The 22,425-nt window shown below is 39.3% G+C and overlaps 1 protein-coding gene across 3 annotated transcripts in view; it reads left to right on the top strand.

Annotated features, from left to right (window-relative positions):
- Nucleotides 1-22,425, top strand: part of LSAMP (limbic system associated membrane protein) — a 597,408-nt gene that overhangs the window by 556,199 nt on the left and 18,784 nt on the right. The window contains exons 5-8 of one of the 3 annotated variants that reach the window (XM_070508918.1): nucleotides 6,779-6,899; nucleotides 7,384-7,532; nucleotides 14,576-14,611; nucleotides 22,212-22,229. In XM_070508918.1, coding sequence (XP_070365019.1) covers nucleotides 6,779-6,899; nucleotides 7,384-7,532; nucleotides 14,576-14,611; nucleotides 22,212-22,229 — 324 coding nt within the window. The remainder of the gene's footprint in view (nucleotides 1-6,778; nucleotides 6,900-7,383; nucleotides 7,533-14,575; nucleotides 14,612-22,211; nucleotides 22,230-22,425) is intronic. The other 2 variants (XM_044771559.2, XM_044771561.2) reach the window with 2 other exon arrangements.

Raw genomic sequence — 22,425 nt, 5'->3', positions numbered from 1 at the left:
ACCTAACAAGGAGCACATAGCACATCCCTGACCTTATAAAAATTGTTCAGTAAATGTTTACTGAATGAATAGGTTAAAAACTCACAGGTAAACTCTGCACTCTCAACATTTCTCCAAACTTTGCAAATGATACTGGTCACAAATCAGGAGGTATATTCTAATATCAACTTCCTTTGGGATCACCTTTTTACCAACACTTCAAAAGTTGTGTTTATGTTACATTAAAACAACTAGCCATCACACCTATTGTCCTGTTCAAACAATTCATCCTGCTTAAATGTGGTTGTATTAAGTAGATGAAGTCTCCAAGATTAAATTACAGAATCAAGTCTAGCTGGCAAAACTCACGCTTATTGAGAAATATCCAGGATCACATTTGTCACTTCATCTAAGCCTGCCTACTAGGAAAACGTCCCTTTATATAAGCTAATTCCTCTTCCTTTTCAAAACACAGCAGTTGGAATTAGGTCAGGGGATCTGAATGGCTAAGATAATTAATGCCTGAATACATTATTGTAATGAAACAGACCCTGAGTACCACTTAAAAAAAAAAATCCCAGTGCTGGTAATTTTCTCCTACCAGCATTTCATTGATTCATTTACTCAGCTGAGAACAGATACTTTTTGCAGGGCACTGAGAAGCCAGAGCTGTAAACAAGAGGGACATTAGTTTCTCCTGTTTGGCTCACAAGCTGGATTCTACAGTCTCTCCTTTTTACTTCTCTTGGATAATCCCTCTCCACAGTTGACCTAAAGCATTGCACATAGCCATTTGACATGGCAAATCTATTTTCTAAGTGGTAGGAGGTCCTGGAGTTTACAGAAGCTAAATTATTGATCTGAAATCTCTTCCACTAAATAAACTTAGTAAAATTTTGTACAATAGACAGGATTTCTCATTTCTTGTACCTTACTTTTAGTATAGCTGCTAATTTCATCCAGGTACCAGCCTTAGGGACAACGGTCCTTTCATTATAGGTTGTAGGTGTCATCTCTCAATTTCAGTTCTCACAGTGCACTAAAAGTAGCTACTTAGGGATTTATCTCATCCTAGTGCCCAGTATCCCAAGGATAATACCTAGTACATGGCAAATGTTTGATAAGTACAGACTATTAATTTTATTTAGACTCCCCTTATACTGGACTCTTCCTATTTCTGGAGAATTTTTCTGTCCCCAGCTCTTAAGCATGCCCCTCATCCCAGTGATCAGCTAATATGCCTACCTTCTGCCTTCCCACAGCTCTCTCTCCAACTAGGTTCACGTTGTCACTCTTTAGAACTGTTTTTCCCCTCTACCTGCCTCCCTTTGGACTCAGCTCTGCCTTCAGCCTTGTGTCTAGAGCTAACCAACCCAACATAGATGCTGGGGGACATGGGATGCTGGCATCTCTAAAGCTCACAATTACATTTGATAGCCGCTTATTTAAAGGAAGCAGAGGTTACCTATCATAGAATCCATTGTTGGGACTGGAGACATCTGTTGCCTCCAGATAATATATAGGTATTTTAACTGGACTATTCAGTGCTTTGATTCAAAAATCACCTAATAATGAAACCTGAGGAAAATAACTGCTCAATATGGCACCAGACTGACTACCTTCTCTAGCAATTCATAGCTACACTTATCCATTCTCCATGCCAAGGCTTAGTTTATTCTTGTGTTTGGGATAGTACCAGGAAAGACACATCCTAAAGCTTATGAATCTATTATGGGATCTTCAAAGGAAATATTCAGTAAGAATGCAGAGTACTACAACTTTCTACCATAACTTTGCAATGTGAAAAAGAGCCATCATTTTCTGAGTATTTTCAGAGTACCAAGACTAAGCTAGAGATTTTGTATGATTCACTGTAATCATCACACCAACACTGGCCAGCCAGAGGCAGGTGTATTGGGCCTGGCCTGCCCCAAGCAGGAGTATTTAATTTATTACTGACATGGTTTAGTATGTTTGGCTTAATATTGCTGGTAAATGGTGTATTAAAAAAATGAGAACTTTTATTCAGTTTTATTATTGTTTCTAAATTCTCTAGAGACAATGCTTTTCTTATTGCCTGCATTCTCTGCCCCACCCCGTTGGTCCACCATTGCACACTAACCCTGGGAGATAATAAAATCATCCCCATGCAGAGAGGACAAAAATTAAACTCAGAGAATTTAAGCATTCTCTGCCACAAAATCAAAGGACAGGTGAGTGGTAGGGTGGGACTCTAACCCAAGTCTAACTCCAAACCCCTCTTTCCTTTCAAGACACCATGTGCAGAATAGTAATGAAAATAATAACTGTAATCACTTCAGGTGTTAAACATGCTCTCAAATATGTGATTTCATTTGGTCTTTACATCAAACCTGCGAGACAGGTAGGCAGGCGTCATCAATTACATTCATAGGTGAGCAGTTCCGGGAGGTCAACATGTCACCCCCCAGGAGGTGACAACCTAAATGGCACAGCCAGAAATTGAACCCACAAGGCCTGACTTCTAATGTGGGTTTATACCCACTGTGATACTGCATGTTGTGCCATTTTTGATACCTTGTAATAGCAGAAATATGTAGCATTTACCTTTCAAGCTACCAGTATGCTCCCCTAAATGGTATTTTTTCTTATTAGGAATTCATTTCTCTCTAAAGGAATTCATTCAAATAGAAGAACAAAGAGGTTCCAAGCATAGGTTTTAGAACATGGGTTCAAATCTAGACTCTATCAAATGTTGGCTATGTGAATTTGGACAAGTTACTAACCCTCTGTAGAACTGTCTTCTCTTTCATAAAATGGAATTAACAATCCTTACCTCCCAGGGCTACTATTTGGATGGAAAGAATATCTAAAGCCTAGTAGAGTGCTGACACATGGTAAATGTCTATAAATTGAATCCTTTATTAAGAATTTTATGGTTTTATGCTATTACTCCAAACAGAAGAAAGATTAAACAAATGATATTCTGTTTGCTAGGCCACTGTCATTGTTATCCTATTCATTTTCGTTGAGTCTTGTTATTGGTGATATAAGAAAAAGAAAGCCCTTATTAATATTTTCAGAACCCAGAATTTTGAAGTAATAAAAGCTGGAAGAGTCCTTTGACAATCGTAAGTTATTCCAAAGTCATGTAAAGAATAACAATGGACGTCCATGCAGCATTTTTATTAAGCCATATTTTTATTGTAACCATATTTTGAGCAAGGTCATCTATTATTTTAACTACACTAGGCATGGTGCAATATGATTTGCAATAATTTTTCTTAGCTTCACCTATACAGAATTCATTACAAATGGATTTTGAAATGTTCATTTCAATAAGCCATGAACGAACAGACCTGCACCATTATGTCGTCTGAGAAATGTTATAAACAATGAGCTCTTCATACATTTATCATTATTGGTGAATTTACCCTGGTATGAGAAACTTCCTGGGTTTTCAAGAAGAGAAGCAAGTATTTGGCCTTTGTTATTGACCAGTGTCATCCTGTCCTAAGACTAATGCACTTGTAAGTGTTCAACCCTGGTTCACTGGCACCTTTCCCATGCTGCCTTCTCTGAGGAGCTGATAAATAGCCTACTTCTTAGCTAGTCAGGTTCTGAACAAATTCAGAAATAAGTAAAGGAGATGTATGGGAGGCTCAATTGCCCCCACTGTTAGACAGCAAGATGGTTAGAGGTAGTAATTTAGTGTGGCCAACCTACCTCCCTCATCTTGGCAGCCCTGGATTGAGGTAGGCCTGCCCACATGAGAGTGGAAAGGAGAGAGCCTGAGTAAGACTTTAGTGTGAAGAAGCAGAGAGGAACCTCTGTTCCCTGCCAGAAGCTTGATCCCAAAAGGAAGAAGGGGAAGAGATGAGCAAGCAAACCTAGTTTGTTCTTCCCAAACTTTTCAGTCAGAAAAAATCATTCCTTCCTTCTGGGTCCCAGAGCAAAGAGATATGCTAAATAAGCTCCTGCTGCATAGAAGGAAACACCCAGAGTGAGGAAGAACTCTGCCATAAAATAGCACGGTGGGACCTGCATTCCTGGTCCCATGGTGGAGGGGCTGGAAGGCATTGCCATGTCTTTATTACGTTGAGGTGCTACAGCTATGACCGCCAGAGGGGTAGGATGGAAACTGCGGAATCTGGCCCAGGTTAGGGCTCATTTAGTAAAGTGGTAGTCATCATTAAGAATTTGTCACTCATAACCACGTGGCTCCAGAAAGTCACAAATAATAGTTGAAATTCATTTTATAAATTGAGAAATTGAACAAACCAATAGAATCACAAGCAAAATTCTCTCTCCGGCTGACATGCTTTGTGGCATCATTGGCAGCTTAAGAACCTGATACAGTGAAGAGGTGAGGTGGGAAATTAATATTTATTCAGTGTTTCACTCCTGGTCATCTATTTCTCTTCTTATGTATCGTCTCTCAGTGGATGGCATCACTTAGATGTGCAAGCCAGACCCTGATGTTATCTTTGATACTCCTCCTTCTTTCCCTCACTCTTTACATCTGATTTTGTTGATTATGAGGCTTCCTGTCTCTCAGTCTCAAAGGTATCCATTCTCTCCCAGCCCCTTTATCACAAACCTAGTGCAGCCTATCTCTGGATTCCTTCATCAATCTCCAAATGGACCTCCATGTGTCTTGTCCCAACATTTTATAGATGAGGGAATTGAAGCAATGTGACTCTAGACAAAGGACTAAACTCTCTAATGAGGAAGGACAATGAGGGACAGAGCCTGGATTTGAGCTCAGGCCTATCAAACTTTAAATCCAAGTTCTTAGCCTCTATTCCATGCCCCACCCCATACGAATTCCTCCCCACCAACACCACTACCCCCAATTGTTGCACTGTCCCCTGAACTCATGTGTTCTAATGATCTATGTAACCAATGATAGAAAGAAAGAATTTTAAGTGGAACTTTGGTGATCATTTTAAGCTAACTCTTCTTTTTCAAAGATGAGAAAGAAAAAGCTCACGCTGGTGCAGACACTTGTCCAAGCCAGAGTTCTGGTTAAGGAAGAGTCAAAATCGGACCTCAAGTTTCCTATTTCTGAGTGCTAATTCTGACTCCTAAACCATAGGATAGACAAATGAGTTATAATTTTGAAAGTTAACCATTTAAGGGTTAAACGAGTTATGATTATGAAAATACACTTGAGTCATAATGATACCAACTGCCCATTTGTGAAGAATGGGCAATTTTGACTAGAATTGGTATGTTTTGAAAGCTAGAAGGGATGCCATAGATCATTAAAGTGTGGTTCCCTCATTTTATGGGTCATAAGACCAAGGCTCAGAAAGATAGCGTAATGGAAGGTCCACACAGCCAACCTGAAATCAAATTCCAGGACTCCTGCTTTCCAATCCACAGTTCTTTCCACTCATCATGTTGCCTTTTGTGCCTATACAAAAAGTGAGCAGCTAAGTCTAAAGGAAAACAACAACAACAACCCCCTCTTGCATGCCTGTCTACACCAGGGCTGGCAATGCTTATCCAAATGTGTTCTAACTCCTCCTCTCTCTGACGGTGATTTAAAGATGTCCAAGCTGATATGAAAATGAAATAGGAGAGAAAATCGCAGACTTACCTGATGCTTTTGTACATCCTTCTGAACTAAGAAGATCAGAGTCTTCTATAGGCAGAAAACTCTGAAAATTATTTTTGAAGATGAAGAAAACAGATTCAGAAGTAAGTGAGCTGAGCCAGGTGCTGAAGAGCAGAGATCTAAATGAATTTTGTGTGCTAGTGTTCACTTCACTATTTTCCCTAAATATGCTTTTTCCTCTACCAAGTCTAAAGAGATTGTTTGGTCTATTTTTTCCATGGACACATAGCCAAGTTGTCCTTTTTGGCAAATGACCTTTGAACAGAAAAGTCCTTTACTCCTTGAAGTTCCATAACCTGCACAAACTCAGCATCATCAGGCCAGGAGCTCAAGTTTGCCATCCTAGCTCGGTCATGTGGACCTGTAAACATGTGTTCCACCCTCTGTAGGATTGTTTGAAAGAATCATAGCAAATTTGAATGTCAGATGCGTGTCTGAGCTCATTTCAAGCCTGTTACAGTTTCATAAGTCCAGAGCTAAGCAGAAAAAATCAAGTGCACAGCTGCCAGACAGAGTAGAAGACTGATAGACTAGGAAGGCTTCTGTGCACCAGGATAGACTTCAAACTGCACCCTCACACATAAAAGCGCAATTTACCTGGGTCATGGCAATAAGGGAATACACGGGAGAGAAAAAGGTAAAGCAATCATCTTAGGCTAGTTTGTTCATTTTCTGAATTCCTGCATCAATATCAGGCTAAGCTTGGCTTGGGAGAAGTTTAGCCCTCTGTTATTTTCATCAGACTTCTTGCTGCCATCTCGAACTGTAACAACAATAATGATGATGTTGAAAAAGAAAATGCTCAAATTTATACATTTTAAATCCCAAGTACTTTAGTATCACCACTGAATTTATGAAAATAAAAAAGCTATGCAAATATTATAATCTATGTTTGGAATAATTGATAGTCTATTGGAGGAGGGAAAAAGAAACCCTGGATTCCATTTCCATAAAATCCTGTTAAGTGTCCCATTTAAGTAAACAAGTCTACTGTTTCATTAATCATCTCTTATTTTTATTTAGTTTCCTAGTGAGCAGTGTCATTCAACTGCTCACATAATTCATGTAAATGGAGCTTTAAGACTTTTCCTTTCCTGCCCCTCTCCGGTCGGATTGTTCTCTCTAATTCTCTCTCGCGTGGAAATTCTGGAGCGCTCTCTGACTCTCCTGTAAACTATATTGCTGCCCTTCCTACAGATCCTCCCACCATCACGGAATCCAAGAGCAATGAAGCCACCACAGGGCGACAAGCTTCACTCAAATGTGAGGCCTCGGCAGTGCCTGCGCCTGACTTTGAGTGGTACCGGGATGACACCAGGTATGTGCCAAACTTGCCTTCCTTCACTGCTGCGCTGGGTGGTCCTAGAGGCACCAGAAGCCCTAATGACAAAATCAAGGCCTGCTGTAATGATGCAGGCCTATACTATGAGACTCTTCCTTTTCCAAATCTCTTTAATAAGTGCTTTGGGGCCTGTAGGTCTTAAGCCGAAACCCCACGGGACTCAGGTGACATGTGGAGTGATGTAGGTGATTCAGTGGTTAGCTTCCACCTGCATGTCTTTCTTGCCTAGTGCAGAAACCAAAGCCCAAGGAAACATATCCATTCCTCAGTCTTCTCTGTCGATGGACATTGATTCTGCCAATATGGGATTGCATGATTAAAATGAGGAATTGAGCAGGGAACAACAAATGCTCACTTCTTCCTTTCTCTCCTTTTTCCTCCAGTATAATGATGAAAAAGGAATTACTACTCCAACTCTTCATCAGTGTTTCCTTTTACTCTTCTGTTTTTGAACTCTTAGGATAACCAGTGCCAATGGCCTTGAGATTAAAAGCACGGAGGGCCAGTCCTCCCTGACGGTGGCCAACGTCACTGAGGAGCACTATGGCAACTACACCTGTGTGGCTGCCAACAACCTGGGGGTCACCAATGCCAGCCTGGTCCTTTTCAGTAAGTATACCAAAGTGGGCCACCATGGGAGAATAAGTGGTGAATTCTCCCACAGAAAACTTGAAAATCCTTCCTTTATCTGTTAAAGGTAAACTTCTACAAAAGTCAGACAAAAACACAGGTTCTCAATCCCTATGCATAAGGTGAGATGGACAATGGAATAACTTATCTTTCTGTTGCCTGGCTTACTTTTGACAACTCTCTTGTTTTTTTGTTTGTTTGCTTAGTTTTGGGTTTTTTCTGGGTTGATTAAAATGTAAGAATATTCAGAGAACATAAATCTCTTTGGTGATGGTCTCTTTAAAGAGCAGAGGTGAGGTAAGATCCTGGAAAATGGATGGCAATTAAAAAATGGCAGTGATGAGAGTCATCGAGGAAGAAATATTCAGTGAAGATGAATAAGGTGCTGGGAGAAGGGAGAGGCTGGAAAAAGAAAGCGTATTTTTAACAACACAAGAGGAAGGGTGGAATGAATGATTAAAACATAATATAAAATCTAAATGAGGAAAAATGGTTGCTGAAAGGTTTCCGTATGATGGCAGAAAACATTACTTGTCTGATATATTTTTGGAAGAGAGATGGGAAGGTAGGAGGAGCATTTCTGAAGACCAGGAGCCTAAAGGCAGACAAAGGAGGGATCAGCCGTTTTAAGTTACTGATGTTAGCAGGAGAGCCCACCTTGGAACCTTGACCATAGCAGCATATTACAATCAAGTATCTGACCTCTTGCCTTGTTAGGCTCGCGGCTATGAACATAGAAGCAAAGAACTCCTGAGAAACAGAAGTGTTATGGGTGAGGTCAGGGGAAAATGATAACATTTGCAGTAGGAAAGTGTTTATCAGAATAAGAAAAACAAACAAAAAAGTTAGCACATGCTAAGCCAGAAAGTTCATATGGACTAAAGGAGGCCGTCCAAAGAATTTACTATTATTATTTTGGAATAGCAAGCCACTAGGAGGTTTTTATCTTCACAGGTTCAATTGGAAAATCTAGAAATATTGTGACTGGGAGAGATGTCTCCATCTATCTTTATCCAGTTTAGATGAGCCATCAAAAAAGATTTTTAGGAGAAAAATCAATTTAAGTGAGAGTTGTCTTGAAATGTAGTATTAAAGCCATTTAAAAACTGCTCGAGATCTATCTCTACCTATAAAAAACAACTGCCATAAACTATTTTAAATTTGGCCTTCAGTTTCTCATTCATAACTGACTTCAGTCTGTAATGGTTTGCTAGGATACAGCTATACAAATGCTGTGTCAATATGAAGTTTAAAATTCATATCCCTGTTTACTTGTCTCCAAAGACCAAACATCAGCGTTCTTTGCTTCAGCTAGAGACATCAATATCTCAAGACACTTAAGAAGATATCCTGTTTCAATTCCTGACGTTCAATTCCTCCATAAATAGGGAGAGAAAGACAGCCTCAGTCAGGAATTTGAGATTCTGACATATTTAAGGTGACCTGGTTAAGTAAAAAACATACATTTAATAAGAGGCTTTATAGGGATTGGAAAAGAGAAAATGGGACAATTGGGTTAGTTAGAGAAATTGAACAGCTATAAATTTGCATTAAAGTATCTTTTCTTCCTATCCCATGCAGAGGCTGAAGTGTTCTAATGATATATTTCAAACAATATTTAAAATGATACCTTTAGACAGAGAGAGGAAGGAGAAAGAGGAAGGAAGCGTGCAATAACTGAGGAGGAGAGAGCGCATGGGCTGATCAGAGATAATGGAGATACTGCTAGTCTGTGAATGGTGATGAAAGGTATTCTGAAACCCTGTAACACTGGGTCCTGTTCACAAAAGTCAGTTTAAAGGACTCAACCCAATAACATTAAGAAATGTCGGGGCCGGCCTGGTGGCTCAGCGATTAAGTGCGCATGTTCCGCTTTGGCAGCCTGGGGTTCACCGGTTCAGATCCCGGGTGCAGATATGGCACTGCTTGGCAAGCTATACTGTGGCAGGCATCCCACATATAAAGTAGAGGAAGATGGGCACAGATGTTAGCTCAGGGCCAGTCTTCCTCAGCAAAAAGAGGAGGATTGGCAGCAGATGTTAGCTCAGGGCTAATTTTCCTCAAAAAAAATAATAAATAAGATAAAGAAAGAAATATCAAGAATCTTACAGAGTTTCTGCTTGTTAACTGAGAATCAAGGAATTGGGCAAGTGTTTCATATTTATATAGCACTTGATGACTTCACAGAAGTCACCCTCAATTATATATTTGGGAAGTGCACAGTGCTGTTATTATGATGTACTACTTTCCTGTGTGCCCACACGGGCACTAGCTCTGTGTTTAGCAGCACACAGAGACAGCACGGGCATCAGCATTCGATTTGGAGTTGATTTCCTACCTTATGAGAAAGTTAGGAGGTGTAATACCTACAGAAAAATAGAAAACAAAAAGTCATTAGACTTTGAGGTGAAAAGAAGCTATTAAAATTGTGGAAAATTAGTGTTTCTACTACCTTATTTCTTAAACCCAAGGCCTGACTGTGGACAGTCTAAGGGGGAAGCTCTGCTTCCTCAGTAACAGGAATGCACTTCTACCATGCCCCCCCACCCCCACCGCCATTTAGGTTTGGCAGGTGCGTTGTTATAGCCTTCATAGCTGGATTCTTGGGAATGTGGTTCTATGGTAGCCTGTTTCACGCAGGCAAGAAAGAAAGAGAGAGAGAGAGAAGAAGAGAGGAGAGGAGGGAAGAGGAAGGGAAGAAAAGGAAAAAAGAAAGTACATGTGTGCACAGATTACCCATCACTTGGATTTAAAGTAGATGAGTTTGATGGGAAGAAGGAAGACTGTCGGTGGTGGTACTTTTCTGCAGAACAGGATTAGAAGGGGAGAGATGCCTAAGAGGGCAAAGATGCTTAGGAGGGGAGAGATGCTTGGGGGGGTGGCTGCAGCCAGTGCCCTGATGGAGAGCACTGTGTGGGCAGCAGGGTGCTCTGCTGACCCAGCCAGTTCGGAGCAGATGAGGGAGCTGGTGAGCTGCTGCTGGCCAGAGGCAGCAGCAGGTGGAAACCCAGAGCCAGAGCCCCTGAAGAGTTCACAATTATTCATCTTCGTTGGTGAATCAGCATATTTTCAGTGTCCACTGCAGTGACACGTGCTGACTTTTTACACAGCGTCAACTTGCAGTCACTGATACATCTTTTCCTCCACACTTACATACATATACTTCTCCATTCTCTATTCACATATGGACTTCCAAACAGGTAAAAATAGTTGAATAGGGGTTCAAGAATACATTGTGTTCATAGTAATTTTTCCCCTAAGTCAATGGAAGCATTCTTTTCTCATTTGTCTTACTCTCCACACAGCCTAGCTTTCTGTTTGTCAAGGATCCATACTACCTTAGTTTATATATCCAAGTAATGTCTTTTATATCTTTTTCTTCATTTTGGGAAAAGCGTTACATTATATCATTTTTCTGAACACATTAATCCAATAGTACAGTGTGTATGGGCAAAGATTCAGCTCCATAGCCCTTGTCAGATGTGAGAATATGCATCACGTGGATGAAGACTTGGAATTCTGATGATGTCAAGAGAAGTTCCACTGTCAGCATATGTAGCATAACAGATTCTGTGTTTCCACACTGATGACTGCAATGCACCCACAAAGGGAACCTATCATGTTTCGATGCTTATGGTGAGTTACTTTTAAAGCAACAGTTAAGAAGGAAGCTTAAGGGAGATGATTGTAATGTCATCACTTCTTGTATTTACAAGCTGCCCTGCATATGTGCTAAACACTTAACGTACATGATCTCATTTAATCATTAGGACAACCCTATTAAGGACTTGTATTTCTCCACTGTACAAGGAGGTTAAGTAACTAACGCAGCTAAGTAAGCCTGCTGATACTTAAATTCAGGTAAGCTGTTTCCAGAGTCCACATTATCTAGATTTGTGTATGTGGGGAAACTATTAGGAGATGTGTCTTTTGTAGTTTGGAGATGAGGAGACATCTAATTTCTTTCTCCTTTTTTCACTTAATGAAGTCTTCCCACTGACTAAATATTGTTATATTCCTTCTCAGCCAGGACCACGCTTCTGCCACCTCCCACTGCCATTTTCATGAACCCCAATCAGCCTGGATCCACTAGATTAGTTCAACTGTTGGCTTATATTTGGCACTTTGAGATTCTGAACTAATATTCCAGCCTACTGGTCCATGTTTGACCCTGGGAGGGGAATATTCCCCATGTTAAAGAAGAACAGTCTTACAGATCCATTACTGTCTACTTTAGAGAAATGTGTGGATTGGTAAGGTTTTTAGAAGCCATTGAGTACAAAAGAATAAAAATACAAAGAAATCTATGCTGGACCATATCACATTAATGTGTAGGAGGTTTTCAAATTTTCTTTTTAATTTTAAAATATTAACTTGTAAACCTATACTTGATTAAATTTCAAGTACTACGTAAGCTACCCAGCACTGGAGAGAGCCCTTGAAATAAGGGCCTCCCCTGCTTCTTTAGAAGCCATTTTAGGTTATTATCTTAGGGGCCCATCGTTTAAATACAAACCACTTGATGGTGCTAGTTAAGACTCAGCAAAGCCTCTTAACCAGCTACTTCTGGATGCCACATAATAAAACAGTTTGAGCAGCTATTTGAGCTACACACATGTAGTTTGAAAGACTGGCTGCAAACTCCTTATAAGGGCTCTCTGTGGATCCAATAGTCTCGAGATAGATGGGTGCTGGGATTAGTTTTAGTTTCAAGAATAGGCATAAAATATGCTGACTTTCAGAAAGACCATTGAATATCTCAACACCCATTGGAAAATAAGAGAAAATCATATCTGAGTTAATAAATTCCTTCTATATATACACACTACTCTCAACTCCAGCTTTTGTCATTTAGATGCTTTTCATTCAGAGGGGTTCTTGTGAAGTGTTAATGACCCTTTAACTGCTTCTCATGGTGTCCCAGCAGAATCAGCCAATAATATCCCCCCCTCCACCACCATTTAGCAGATAAGAAACGGAAGCCCAGAGTTAAGGGACTTACTAAGAGCCACAGCACGTAGTACTGGGTCACCTTTAAGAGTTCTGTTCCTAAAACCTCCCAATCCATCGCTACGCTATGTTGAACTCCTCAAGCATCAGCAGCCAAAAGACAAAGTGCATAGCACCCAGGTTCCTGCCCTCCTCTAATGTTGAATATCAAAAGTTGGAGGATTTCTTTTTCATTTTAAGTGATATTTACTTCACTTTACACTTTTACAAGAGCCCACAAACCCTGGCATAAACTAGGAAATACAGCAGAATGATGGTGAAAGAATAAGGATTAAAAAGCTGGGATGGGGAAGCATCTAAGGAATGATAAATCAGTAGGATGGAATTAAGAGAATGAGATAACTAATGGGGCGTGATAGAGCTAAGATGATGATAACAGGGTGGAGCTATGATGGTAATAACAAGCTGGGAAACAGCTGAAAAGGCGATGAAAGGAGGGTGGGTGAGATGGTTTAGCAATATAAATGGTCTTGTGGAAATGAGGGCAGAGTGCATTTACCCAGCTGTGAACAGTATGATGAGAAAATATTAAGCTGAGTCATTTAAACAGTCTGAATAATAATAGTAATAATAAAAATAAAATACAGTAGATAGAGTATCATATGGGACAGTGGTCTCCAACTGCTACATAAATGCTGAAAGCAGTTTAGCTGTTTATTTTCAAAGCTGGAAACTTAATACCAAATAACCAGTGGAGGTTTAAACCATTTTTCTACTTGACAGTTGTCTAACTAAGACACGATTGTTCACTATGCTGTTATTGACTTGTTCCATCTTAATGCACTTAGGAAACTTTGGCATTTAAGCTGTAAGTTTCAGCCAAGCTAGAGAAAAGTTCACTCTACAAGGAGACTGGGTTTTCTCAGTGTCTAGATGTACTGAGTGCCCAAATTCCAGACAAAATCTACTCTTTCTAAGTGTATGGTACAAGATGGCAGGCAGATCAAATTTGAATGTGCACCTATGCTTTTCTCTTTATGGTTTTTATTTTTGTTGATTTTGATTTATCATTGGTCTTTATTTAACCAAGCTACTAGGAGGAATGTAGAAAGCTGTGTGATGATTATATTACACTATTGGGTTTGAGAGTAGTAAGTAATACATCCTTTCCCTAATGCACCATTCTACCTGTCTGAAAGAGCCTCAGAGGAGGATTTAGAGTTAAACCTGGGTTTTGATGAGACAAATAGAGGCTATCTTAAAGCCTGAACTCTGTCAGCACATTCAATTTATGGTCAGCAGCTTGGGGATGGGACTGTGAGGGACTCATAACCTAAGACCCTGCTGTTCAAAAGAATAACACTTCTTATTACTCAACAGGATTCATCATCAGGCAAATTTGATTGGTTGATCAAGTTTCAAGTGAGATTGTGTTATCACAAGAAGGTGGGATTAAGGAAAAGACTAAAAATAAAATTATATTATGCCAAGAACCTTATTACCCTGGCATTACTCTTGCACTGATATCAGTAATACGGAAGTAGAAACCTGAGGGAGAAGTTGAATTAGTATTTCCCAAAATAAATTTTTCAGATGCTTAGCTAAAGCTGATATGAACTGTAGGACTTAGGGAGAGGAAAGGAGTCCTTAGCTGCCATAGGTCCATCCTTCATGAGTTAAGAGACCAGAACCAGGACCGAGATGCATGACCTGAATTTGGTCATTACTAATTTAAATACTGTCAACCACAGCCCTCCAAAAAATCTGTTATTTTGGTAGTGGATTTTTCCAGCACAGGATCCTGTTTGTAGGATTATCATAATAGGATGTTGTCCCCTATTACAGCTGAATTTTTTTTAAAGGCTTTGGATTTTAAATTTTACTAATAGTTCATTGCTACTTTAGTGTTGGGAAGAAGAACAGACAAATGTTTTATGGCAGATATAATCCTATAGGCATAGACATTCATCTGTTTTATAATTGTCTGAGTAGTTAAACATGAGTAAGATAAATATATGCATATATCTTTATATCTAAACTCTCCGTGATGCTTACTATTTTTTCCCCTTTAGAGCGTGTTTTACCCACAATCCCCCACCCCATTCAAGGTCAGTATAATTTTTATCACTGTAGCTCTGTTGCTGGGTCATTCTCCATCATCTATGATGTGCAAAACGCACAAAGGGGGAGACACATCCACAAAATTCACATGCAGTAGGAATCCTTTTTTCCTTGAAACTTCAAAAGAAAGCCAATCGCCCCCACACCGTTGATAAGCATGTAACAGATCTGTCACCTGACTTAACTTCAAGTTGGTCAGTAGTTGGGGAGACTATGCTAAACTCAGGAAGCAATTTTTTCTTTAATTAGTATGTATTACAGGTACCTATGAACTCACATATTTGGAATACAACCAGTTAAATTCTGTAGCTCATAAAAATACAGATCCTCTAACTGACTACCTCATATTTGGAGGCTTATAAAATCAGAATCTGAGGTCATGGGTATTACTTGTAAAAGTGAGTTTATCTACCGCCAAAAGTTGAACTTAACTGGATCACAAGGACGTTACTTTTTCTTAAAATCTTGGCCAATTTGGGGCTTTGCCTTTCAAACACAACTATTTTAGAAAACACAAATGGAAAAACAAGGTAGTCATCCTGTATTCCTTTTCATAAAACTTTCTACACACTCAAATTAAATTTTGCCTCCTACCTCATATTTAGACGCAAGTTACAGCCCCAACCTTCTAGCTTAAGGCTATTTAAAGGCAAATTGGCAAATAAAATGAAAACAATACAAAAAGACCCAAAGTGAAACCAACCTACCATTGAAATTAAATTCCAGAAAAGTGAGTTGCAAATAACACTCAAAGACCTGAGAAAAAATGGAAAGTAGGCCATGCAGGGCCTAGTGTGGAAAAAATAAATCCAATTAAACAAGTTTATCGTATACACTATAAAGGAAATGTGCTCAGAATTAAAGGTAGAAGCTGCTATTTTATAAATTTGAAGACAGATCATGTTTCATTAACACTTGTCCATACTAAAAATTAGGCCAGAATTGGATGTAGATATTCAGAATATCAATAATGCAATGCTTTGCATATGTATGTATTCACATATATGCAAACTTATTTTAATTATTTTGAAATGAGGATTGCAAGGTTTCGAGGACCAATTAGACATCTTAATAAAAGAGTTATTCTTAAATTTTAAGAAGGATCCAAACTATTTTTAGAACTCTGTTGAATAAAATCCTTTCTGAAAACATTAATGAAATCTGTTTCTTATCCCAGCCACTAAAAATAACTGTTAAAATGTGCCTGTTTTTTAAGCTTGACATGAAGCTAACTGTTCACGGAAAATATCCCATTTTGAATTCCTGCCATGCCACAATTATTTTAAGACACTTATCGTCTAGTGTTGCTGCAGAGATTGACACCATTTTATCATGTTGCCATCTTGCAAATATCTTGATGTGACAAATACACACATACACATTTGTCCCGATGTATAACATTTTCAAAGAAGTCTTGCTCCATCAAGATGAGCTTTGTCACTATGACTGGAGATGGCCTTTGTGAGAGCAGTTCTGCAGCCACAAACTCAAATATTTTATCTGATCATGCTTTATGATACATGTAACATTGAACAAAATGAAGCCAGACACTGTTCACAAAGGACATCTGTTGGATATTGAAAAACAGTCTGGACCAGAGATGGAGCATGTGGAATTTTATTGAACTTGATATTTTCGCACACACTGAATTGTTGATTGGAGAATGACCCTAGTTTGATTTTATGTTGTAGGTAGACTGTAGATAGCTTCCTTAGATCCAATAGTTTTAGAGAATATAGTTTATCTTACTACTAATACCTTGGGCTTCTGCTGGTAGAAATTGAAAAGCTGTTCATGGAGACGGGATAGCTGGTGTGAGAGGTTGGTATAGAAAGATAGTGCCCTCTTAAGTTCCCAGTTCCTTACAAGGACTTTAACTTTGTATCTGTCAAATCCCTTTCCCAGTCTTTCCAGTCAAGATGGCAACCCATGTGAAATACTGTCTTCCCCTGGAAAAAAATACTAACATGTGGGATCCTTAATTCTTTTTATAGTGCCACCTAGGTACCAAAATATCTATGAAAAGCATGCCTGACTCACTATAGTCATAACTAAAGCACAAAAACCTTCACTTAATTAAATATTGTATATTGTCGTCATCTATGTAGAATCCTACATTTCAACCCTAAAGTGTTCAGATGTCTATAAGCAGTTGGTTGATGCAAATGGCCTGAAGGATTTGAACCAATTAATTTCCTTAAGGTGTTTTGAAAGAAGGAGAAAGTCCCAAAGGTCCTTTTCTGTCCTCCCATCGTAAGAAAGAAAGCTTTCCCTCCTACTTTCCAATAACAGAAATACATGTTGAATTTCAGCTGCTCCGTTGTCAATATTTCTCTTTGGAGGGTCTCTCCTCCTACCCCCACTCTACATGGCTCATCAAGCTGACTGGGGATGAACAGCAGAGTCGCAGCAGGAAAGCAGTCCCAAAGCCCTCAGGCTGTGATTAAACAAAAACAAGGCTCAATAAATCAAATGTATTTCCCTTGGGTTTCCTTTATCATATTGCTTGATTTTCTGCAGTGATAATAATATGGCTGAAATTACACCAAAGGATAATTGGTATTGTCTGTGGCCAACCAGAAATTTTCAAATGTCCTTTCCTATTCTACCAAAAACAAAACAAAAAAATCGGTGGGCTTCCCTCCTCCTTAATTTAAAAGATATATATAAATAAATAAAATAAAGAGTGCTCCCTCTTTGATCTGTTTCTGATAGGTGTTTTTTCCCATTAATTTTAATTTAGGTTTATTCATTCTGAAATGAGTCCTGAATTGCATATATTTGCATAACTACCCCTGACTGTATCCCGGCAGAAAATCCACTGAATTGTAAAATGAGGAAAGAGTCGTCTCTAAATGTCTGAGTGAACTTTTCTCACTGTGTTAGGCTCAGATCATTTCCTGAGGCCTCTGGATCCTGGGAAACATTGCTCTCTGCCCCTGCCCATAAGCTTACCTGTGCACAGCCCTTCATGATGGGAGTGCATCTAGAGATGCCCTCACATTTGGAAGGACTGCGGGTTCAAAATGGGGTGACAAAACTAGCCTCAGAAAGTTAAAATGAAGTGAAAGAAAAGGACAAGACAACCTGCCATTGTTTTGTTTTTATCAGCCTCAAGTGAAGAGTTCCCTTGAGCTTGGGGCTCTCTGGTCTCAACCAGCCCATCCTCTCATCTCTGCAACTTTAAAAAAAATTAATAACCCCAGAATGCATCTCACTTGTTTGCCTCCCATCTGATTATTTATCCCAAGTGAACAGCCTTTCCATTCACTAACCCCGTGTGGCGAGTAGGTTTGGGAAATGTTGAGATTATCTTCCAGGTTCAGGCGTTGCACTGGGTTTGTTCACAGCTGCTTGCCATTCAGTTCCTGTTTTTCCATTGATAAAACACATTGCACATGGCTGGGTTTGCATGATTAATATAGCTGTCTAAAGCTTTCTCTCAAAACAAAACCCCCCAAAATTAAAGTTAAAAAAGGATTAAAATCCAACCCACAAACAAACCAGGCTCGCAGAAATTTGAAGTTTGGGAGACTGGTGGTGTGGGCAGGCCTGGCATCAGAACAGCCAGATTCTATCTACAGCGGGAGGAAGAGATATACCTGCCCTCACCTGGCACTCCCAGAAATGGGCTCTCAAAATCAGACTCCACTGGGATGGAAGGAAAACTGGGAGAAAAATCCTAGAACTTTCACGTGCTATGAAGATGACTGGACAATCCCTACAATTTCATTTATTTTCTGTGGGATATTATCCCAGGTATCAATAAGAAAATGCCTCTTTTCAGCTCCTTATTATAACAGCAGTTTCATCTTGTCTAATAATAATGGCAATGTTAATAATAATAATAACAGCTAACACAGATAGTGGGCCTCTCATGTACCAACAGAGTTCCAAGGGCTTTTGCATGTATTAACTCAAATAATCCCCACACCCTAAGAAACTAACATCACCTTCTCCCACACTTTTTAATCATCAAAGTACACCCAAATTCCAGTCTACTCCTCGCTGCACCCAGGCACATATATAAATTTACAGTACATTATAAATAACCACTACATATGCATTCATGTTCCTTAGATATGTGTCTGTCTAATGAATTTTAAACACTCATCTAATTTATTTTATGTATTGTAGTGCTTATAATATATAATACTCAGCTACCTTAATACCCATACACTTTAAAAGGCCATTGCCAAATATATTCAACATGCAGAAATGAAGGCTCATCTCATACAGAGTTTGATATGAAAGTATTCATCTTTAAAAAACACGAGCAGAGCTATCTGGCATCGGCACATCTAATTTCACACACTTATTCAGGCTGATTTACATACATACCTCTATTAATCATGGATAATTACTAGCATTGTTCTCTTTAATTCAGTTTTTCCAACTGTGAAATGGGAAAGAAATTATATTTTTCATGCCTACAAGCTCAAAGTGGTTTTTTAAATAATATATAAAAGAGAGCTTCAAGTTACTAGAAAAACAGCATATTGAGTTTAAAACAATCACATTCAGAAACACATATTTCTTATAATTTTTTAAAGTTCTGATATTTAAAGATGTACTTCTTTCATATGGCCTGGATACTAAGTACATCTAAGTTCAGTGTGGCTTTATCATAGTGTGATGTGGATTACAGGGACATCCGAAATGCCACACTGCTAACAAGTTTAAATACAGAAGCATCCAAAGGCTAATAAAAAGCCTTTTTCACCAATATCATAATACTACACTTAAGAGAAGCTGCAAGTTGCACAGTTTCCTATACTGTGGCATGAGCACGCACACACACACACATATCAGTGCATACCCGTTGTGCACAATACCACCTGTCGCACTAATCCAAAGTCATCAGTGTAAAGAACCTGCCCTTTTTCCTGGTTAAACGTTTAAAATGTGTTCTAGGAAAAGTTTCAGTTTTTAAATATATCTCTCCTCTCCCACTAGCTGGTGGAAACAAGGGCCTTGTTTTCACTGGTGGAACTTAGGTAGCCATGTCAACACAAATTTACAGCAAAATCATGAGCCCTGATTAATACCCATGAAGATAATTAAGAGTTGACATTAATACCTGATAACCATCCCCTGTCTCCTTTACTGGGAACAACAGTCTGATCGCCTCTTGATTTTCTTTAGTGGTTGAGAACCAAGTGGGATAGATATGCCAATACTTCACCTGGAATCAATACTTCACCTGCCAATCCAGTGATTTAGATCCAACTAGAGTAGGTGGCCCAACCCAATGTAACAGGCACTTCTCTTTGTTCAATCTATTTCCGTGTCTTACTCTACTCCCCTCTCCATTCTTCCTTCTGCTCTATTTCCTAGACAGATCTTGTTCTCTCCCTGCTAAATTTTGCTAGCAAGAATAAATCTGCAATTTATTCACACTATTATTTAAATGTCCAGCAGTGGCTTAGAAGTGTTACCTCTCTCAGAATTTACATGTAGCTTCAAGCTAAATGGCTAAAAATCCTACAGCATCAATTGAAAGGTAGGAGAATTTTTAGTACTGGGACTCTTTTCTAATGCCTTTTCCTATTTTCTTAGCCTGGATCTGCTTCCTCCAGTCAGCCTTTCCTGCCGTTCTCCCTAGACTTAGGCCTTGCTGTGCTATTTGGATTTCTAGAGCCAGCAGGGAATTGAAGATGAAAATTTTTTTTGAATATCCACGCTCTCACTAAATTTTAATTTGATGGAAATATTTCTCTTCTATGAGCTTTATGGGAAAAAATATCTTTCAAAGTAACAATTACATTTGGGGATTAAGTTTAAGTAATTGACAGCCTTGTCTTTTTAATTAAAAGGAATAAAGCTGCCTAAGAAGAGCTCAGTGAGATTTGCCGCAGAAAATGTTGGCATGCTGCTCCAAAGGGTGAGGAGACCAGGATCTTGAACGGACAGAAAATGCTGATGCAGGCCCCTCTAGTCTTCACAGTGCACCCAGGGCAGTGTTGGCCTTGGTGTTTGCACCAGTGTGCCATTTAGCAGGAGGGTAGCAGTTTACGGTGAGGAACATTGCTGGTTGTACCCAGGAAGGAGGTCCTTTCTTTCGGGGCTTTGCTCCAGATTCAGAGACATTGTATGAAGTAAGAATACTTAAAGGAAATGGCACTACTTAGACTCAAAAGGAATAAAAGAATACATATTCTTCCAAGAATTCAATCATCAATACAGTCTCAGCCCCTGACAAATGTTATATTATAGCCCCCCAAAACTATAAACTTGAATTTTAGTCTGCCTCTTGGCTTTCTCCTTTTCGCCTGAAATTCTTATTTCCACCATCTTTATTCCTTGATTCTCTTTTTCTCAACATTTTCCACCGTATTCACCATGCATTACATATATATTTCGTCTTTGACATCTTTCAAATAAAACCAAAAGAAAAGTTTTGATCGTATTAGCCTTCACTTCTAAACACTGGTTGCCAGCCATGCAAGCACCACAAAGCTATTCCTATCTATCTGGAGGAAACATCTACTTTTGAAGAGGCAAGATACAAATTAACCTTAATAACGACTTCCCTTATCCAGTCACTCTATCCTCACAATAGTCTTTCATCATCACAAGTCATTTGTAGGTATTAAATTAAACGCGTGCCTCCAATGGGGAAAAAAAATCAGATTAAGTGTTCCCACCTTCCATCTCTCCTTGTGTACTGCTGTAAAGAAACACACCTGCCAAGTAAGAACACAGCATGACATAATGAGTTTGAAATTCCAATTTATGGTGTTCATATGTACCCCGATGTATGATAGGAGTAGGCAGACCACTCACTAGGACCCCATGGGGAATTGTCAACTTACAGCCGCCACAAATCAGTAGGGGGAGAGACCTTACACGTCGTTTATCATGCTTCCTAATTGGACCCTGGGGAGCCAAGCACCACTGTAGTTTACTACACTGTTTTGCTTATCGCTGTGCTGATTGCAAAAGAAAATGCTTCCCACAGCTCTGTAACACATATGTATGCTTTAACACCCAGACATTACCACTAACAGAGTATCTTTACTACAAGTCATAGCTCTCATCCATTCTACTTTATCTGCCCCATACTCACAACACAGATTCTGACAACCACTCACCTTCCAAACCTTGCAATTCCAGTATGACTTTTTTAACTGCGTAGGTGGACCTTGTTTGGGGCAAGGGTAGCATCTGGTGGTTAAAAAAACCAGCAACATAGAAAATAACTGTGCCTTGGCTGAGTGTCTGTTCTGTGCACCATCCCATCCTCTGTAGCCCACACAGCACCAAGCATTCCCAGCCATGTTCTATGTTGGAAAGTTGCTTGGCTGTTCTAAAAAGCTTTCTCAACTACACGTGTGGATTTTGTGTGACTTGGAAGCAGGGGAATGTTTGGAAAGCAGAAACAACGTAAAGAAAAGAAAAGAAAAAAACAAGCAGTAGCTTGCACATCTATGCTGAATTTAAGCTAGAGAGTAAGTTGGGAGATTTATTCGACTTTCCTCCCTGGAGTTCCAGAGCACAGGTAAGTTGATCGTTGAAAGCTGCTTAGTGTGGAGGTGATGAGAAAGAGGAGCTGATCTCACTCATTAGAGGTTGTTCTTCTTTTAGAGAATCAACCCTCTCACTGTAAGTCATTCAATTAATAGTATGACTTCTTGCTCTGCATTTAGATGTAGTCTCCACTTGCTTTTGCTTTGTACAGTTTCTTTTAGAATTCACATTTTCTTTTCCTTATGATTTCTAACCATTAGGAACACAAGAAAAGGTCTTCATTCTTGATGGGCAGTGCAAACTTGTTTATGGCCCAGGTTTTTGTTTGACA

Source organism: Equus asinus, chromosome 5 (genome assembly GCF_041296235.1).
Source record: "Equus asinus isolate D_3611 breed Donkey chromosome 5, EquAss-T2T_v2, whole genome shotgun sequence".
Taxonomy (NCBI): Eukaryota; Metazoa; Chordata; class Mammalia; order Perissodactyla; family Equidae; genus Equus; species Equus asinus.
The sequence above is the reverse complement of the archived record's forward strand: the minus strand, read 5'-3'. Positions and strand labels throughout refer to the sequence as shown.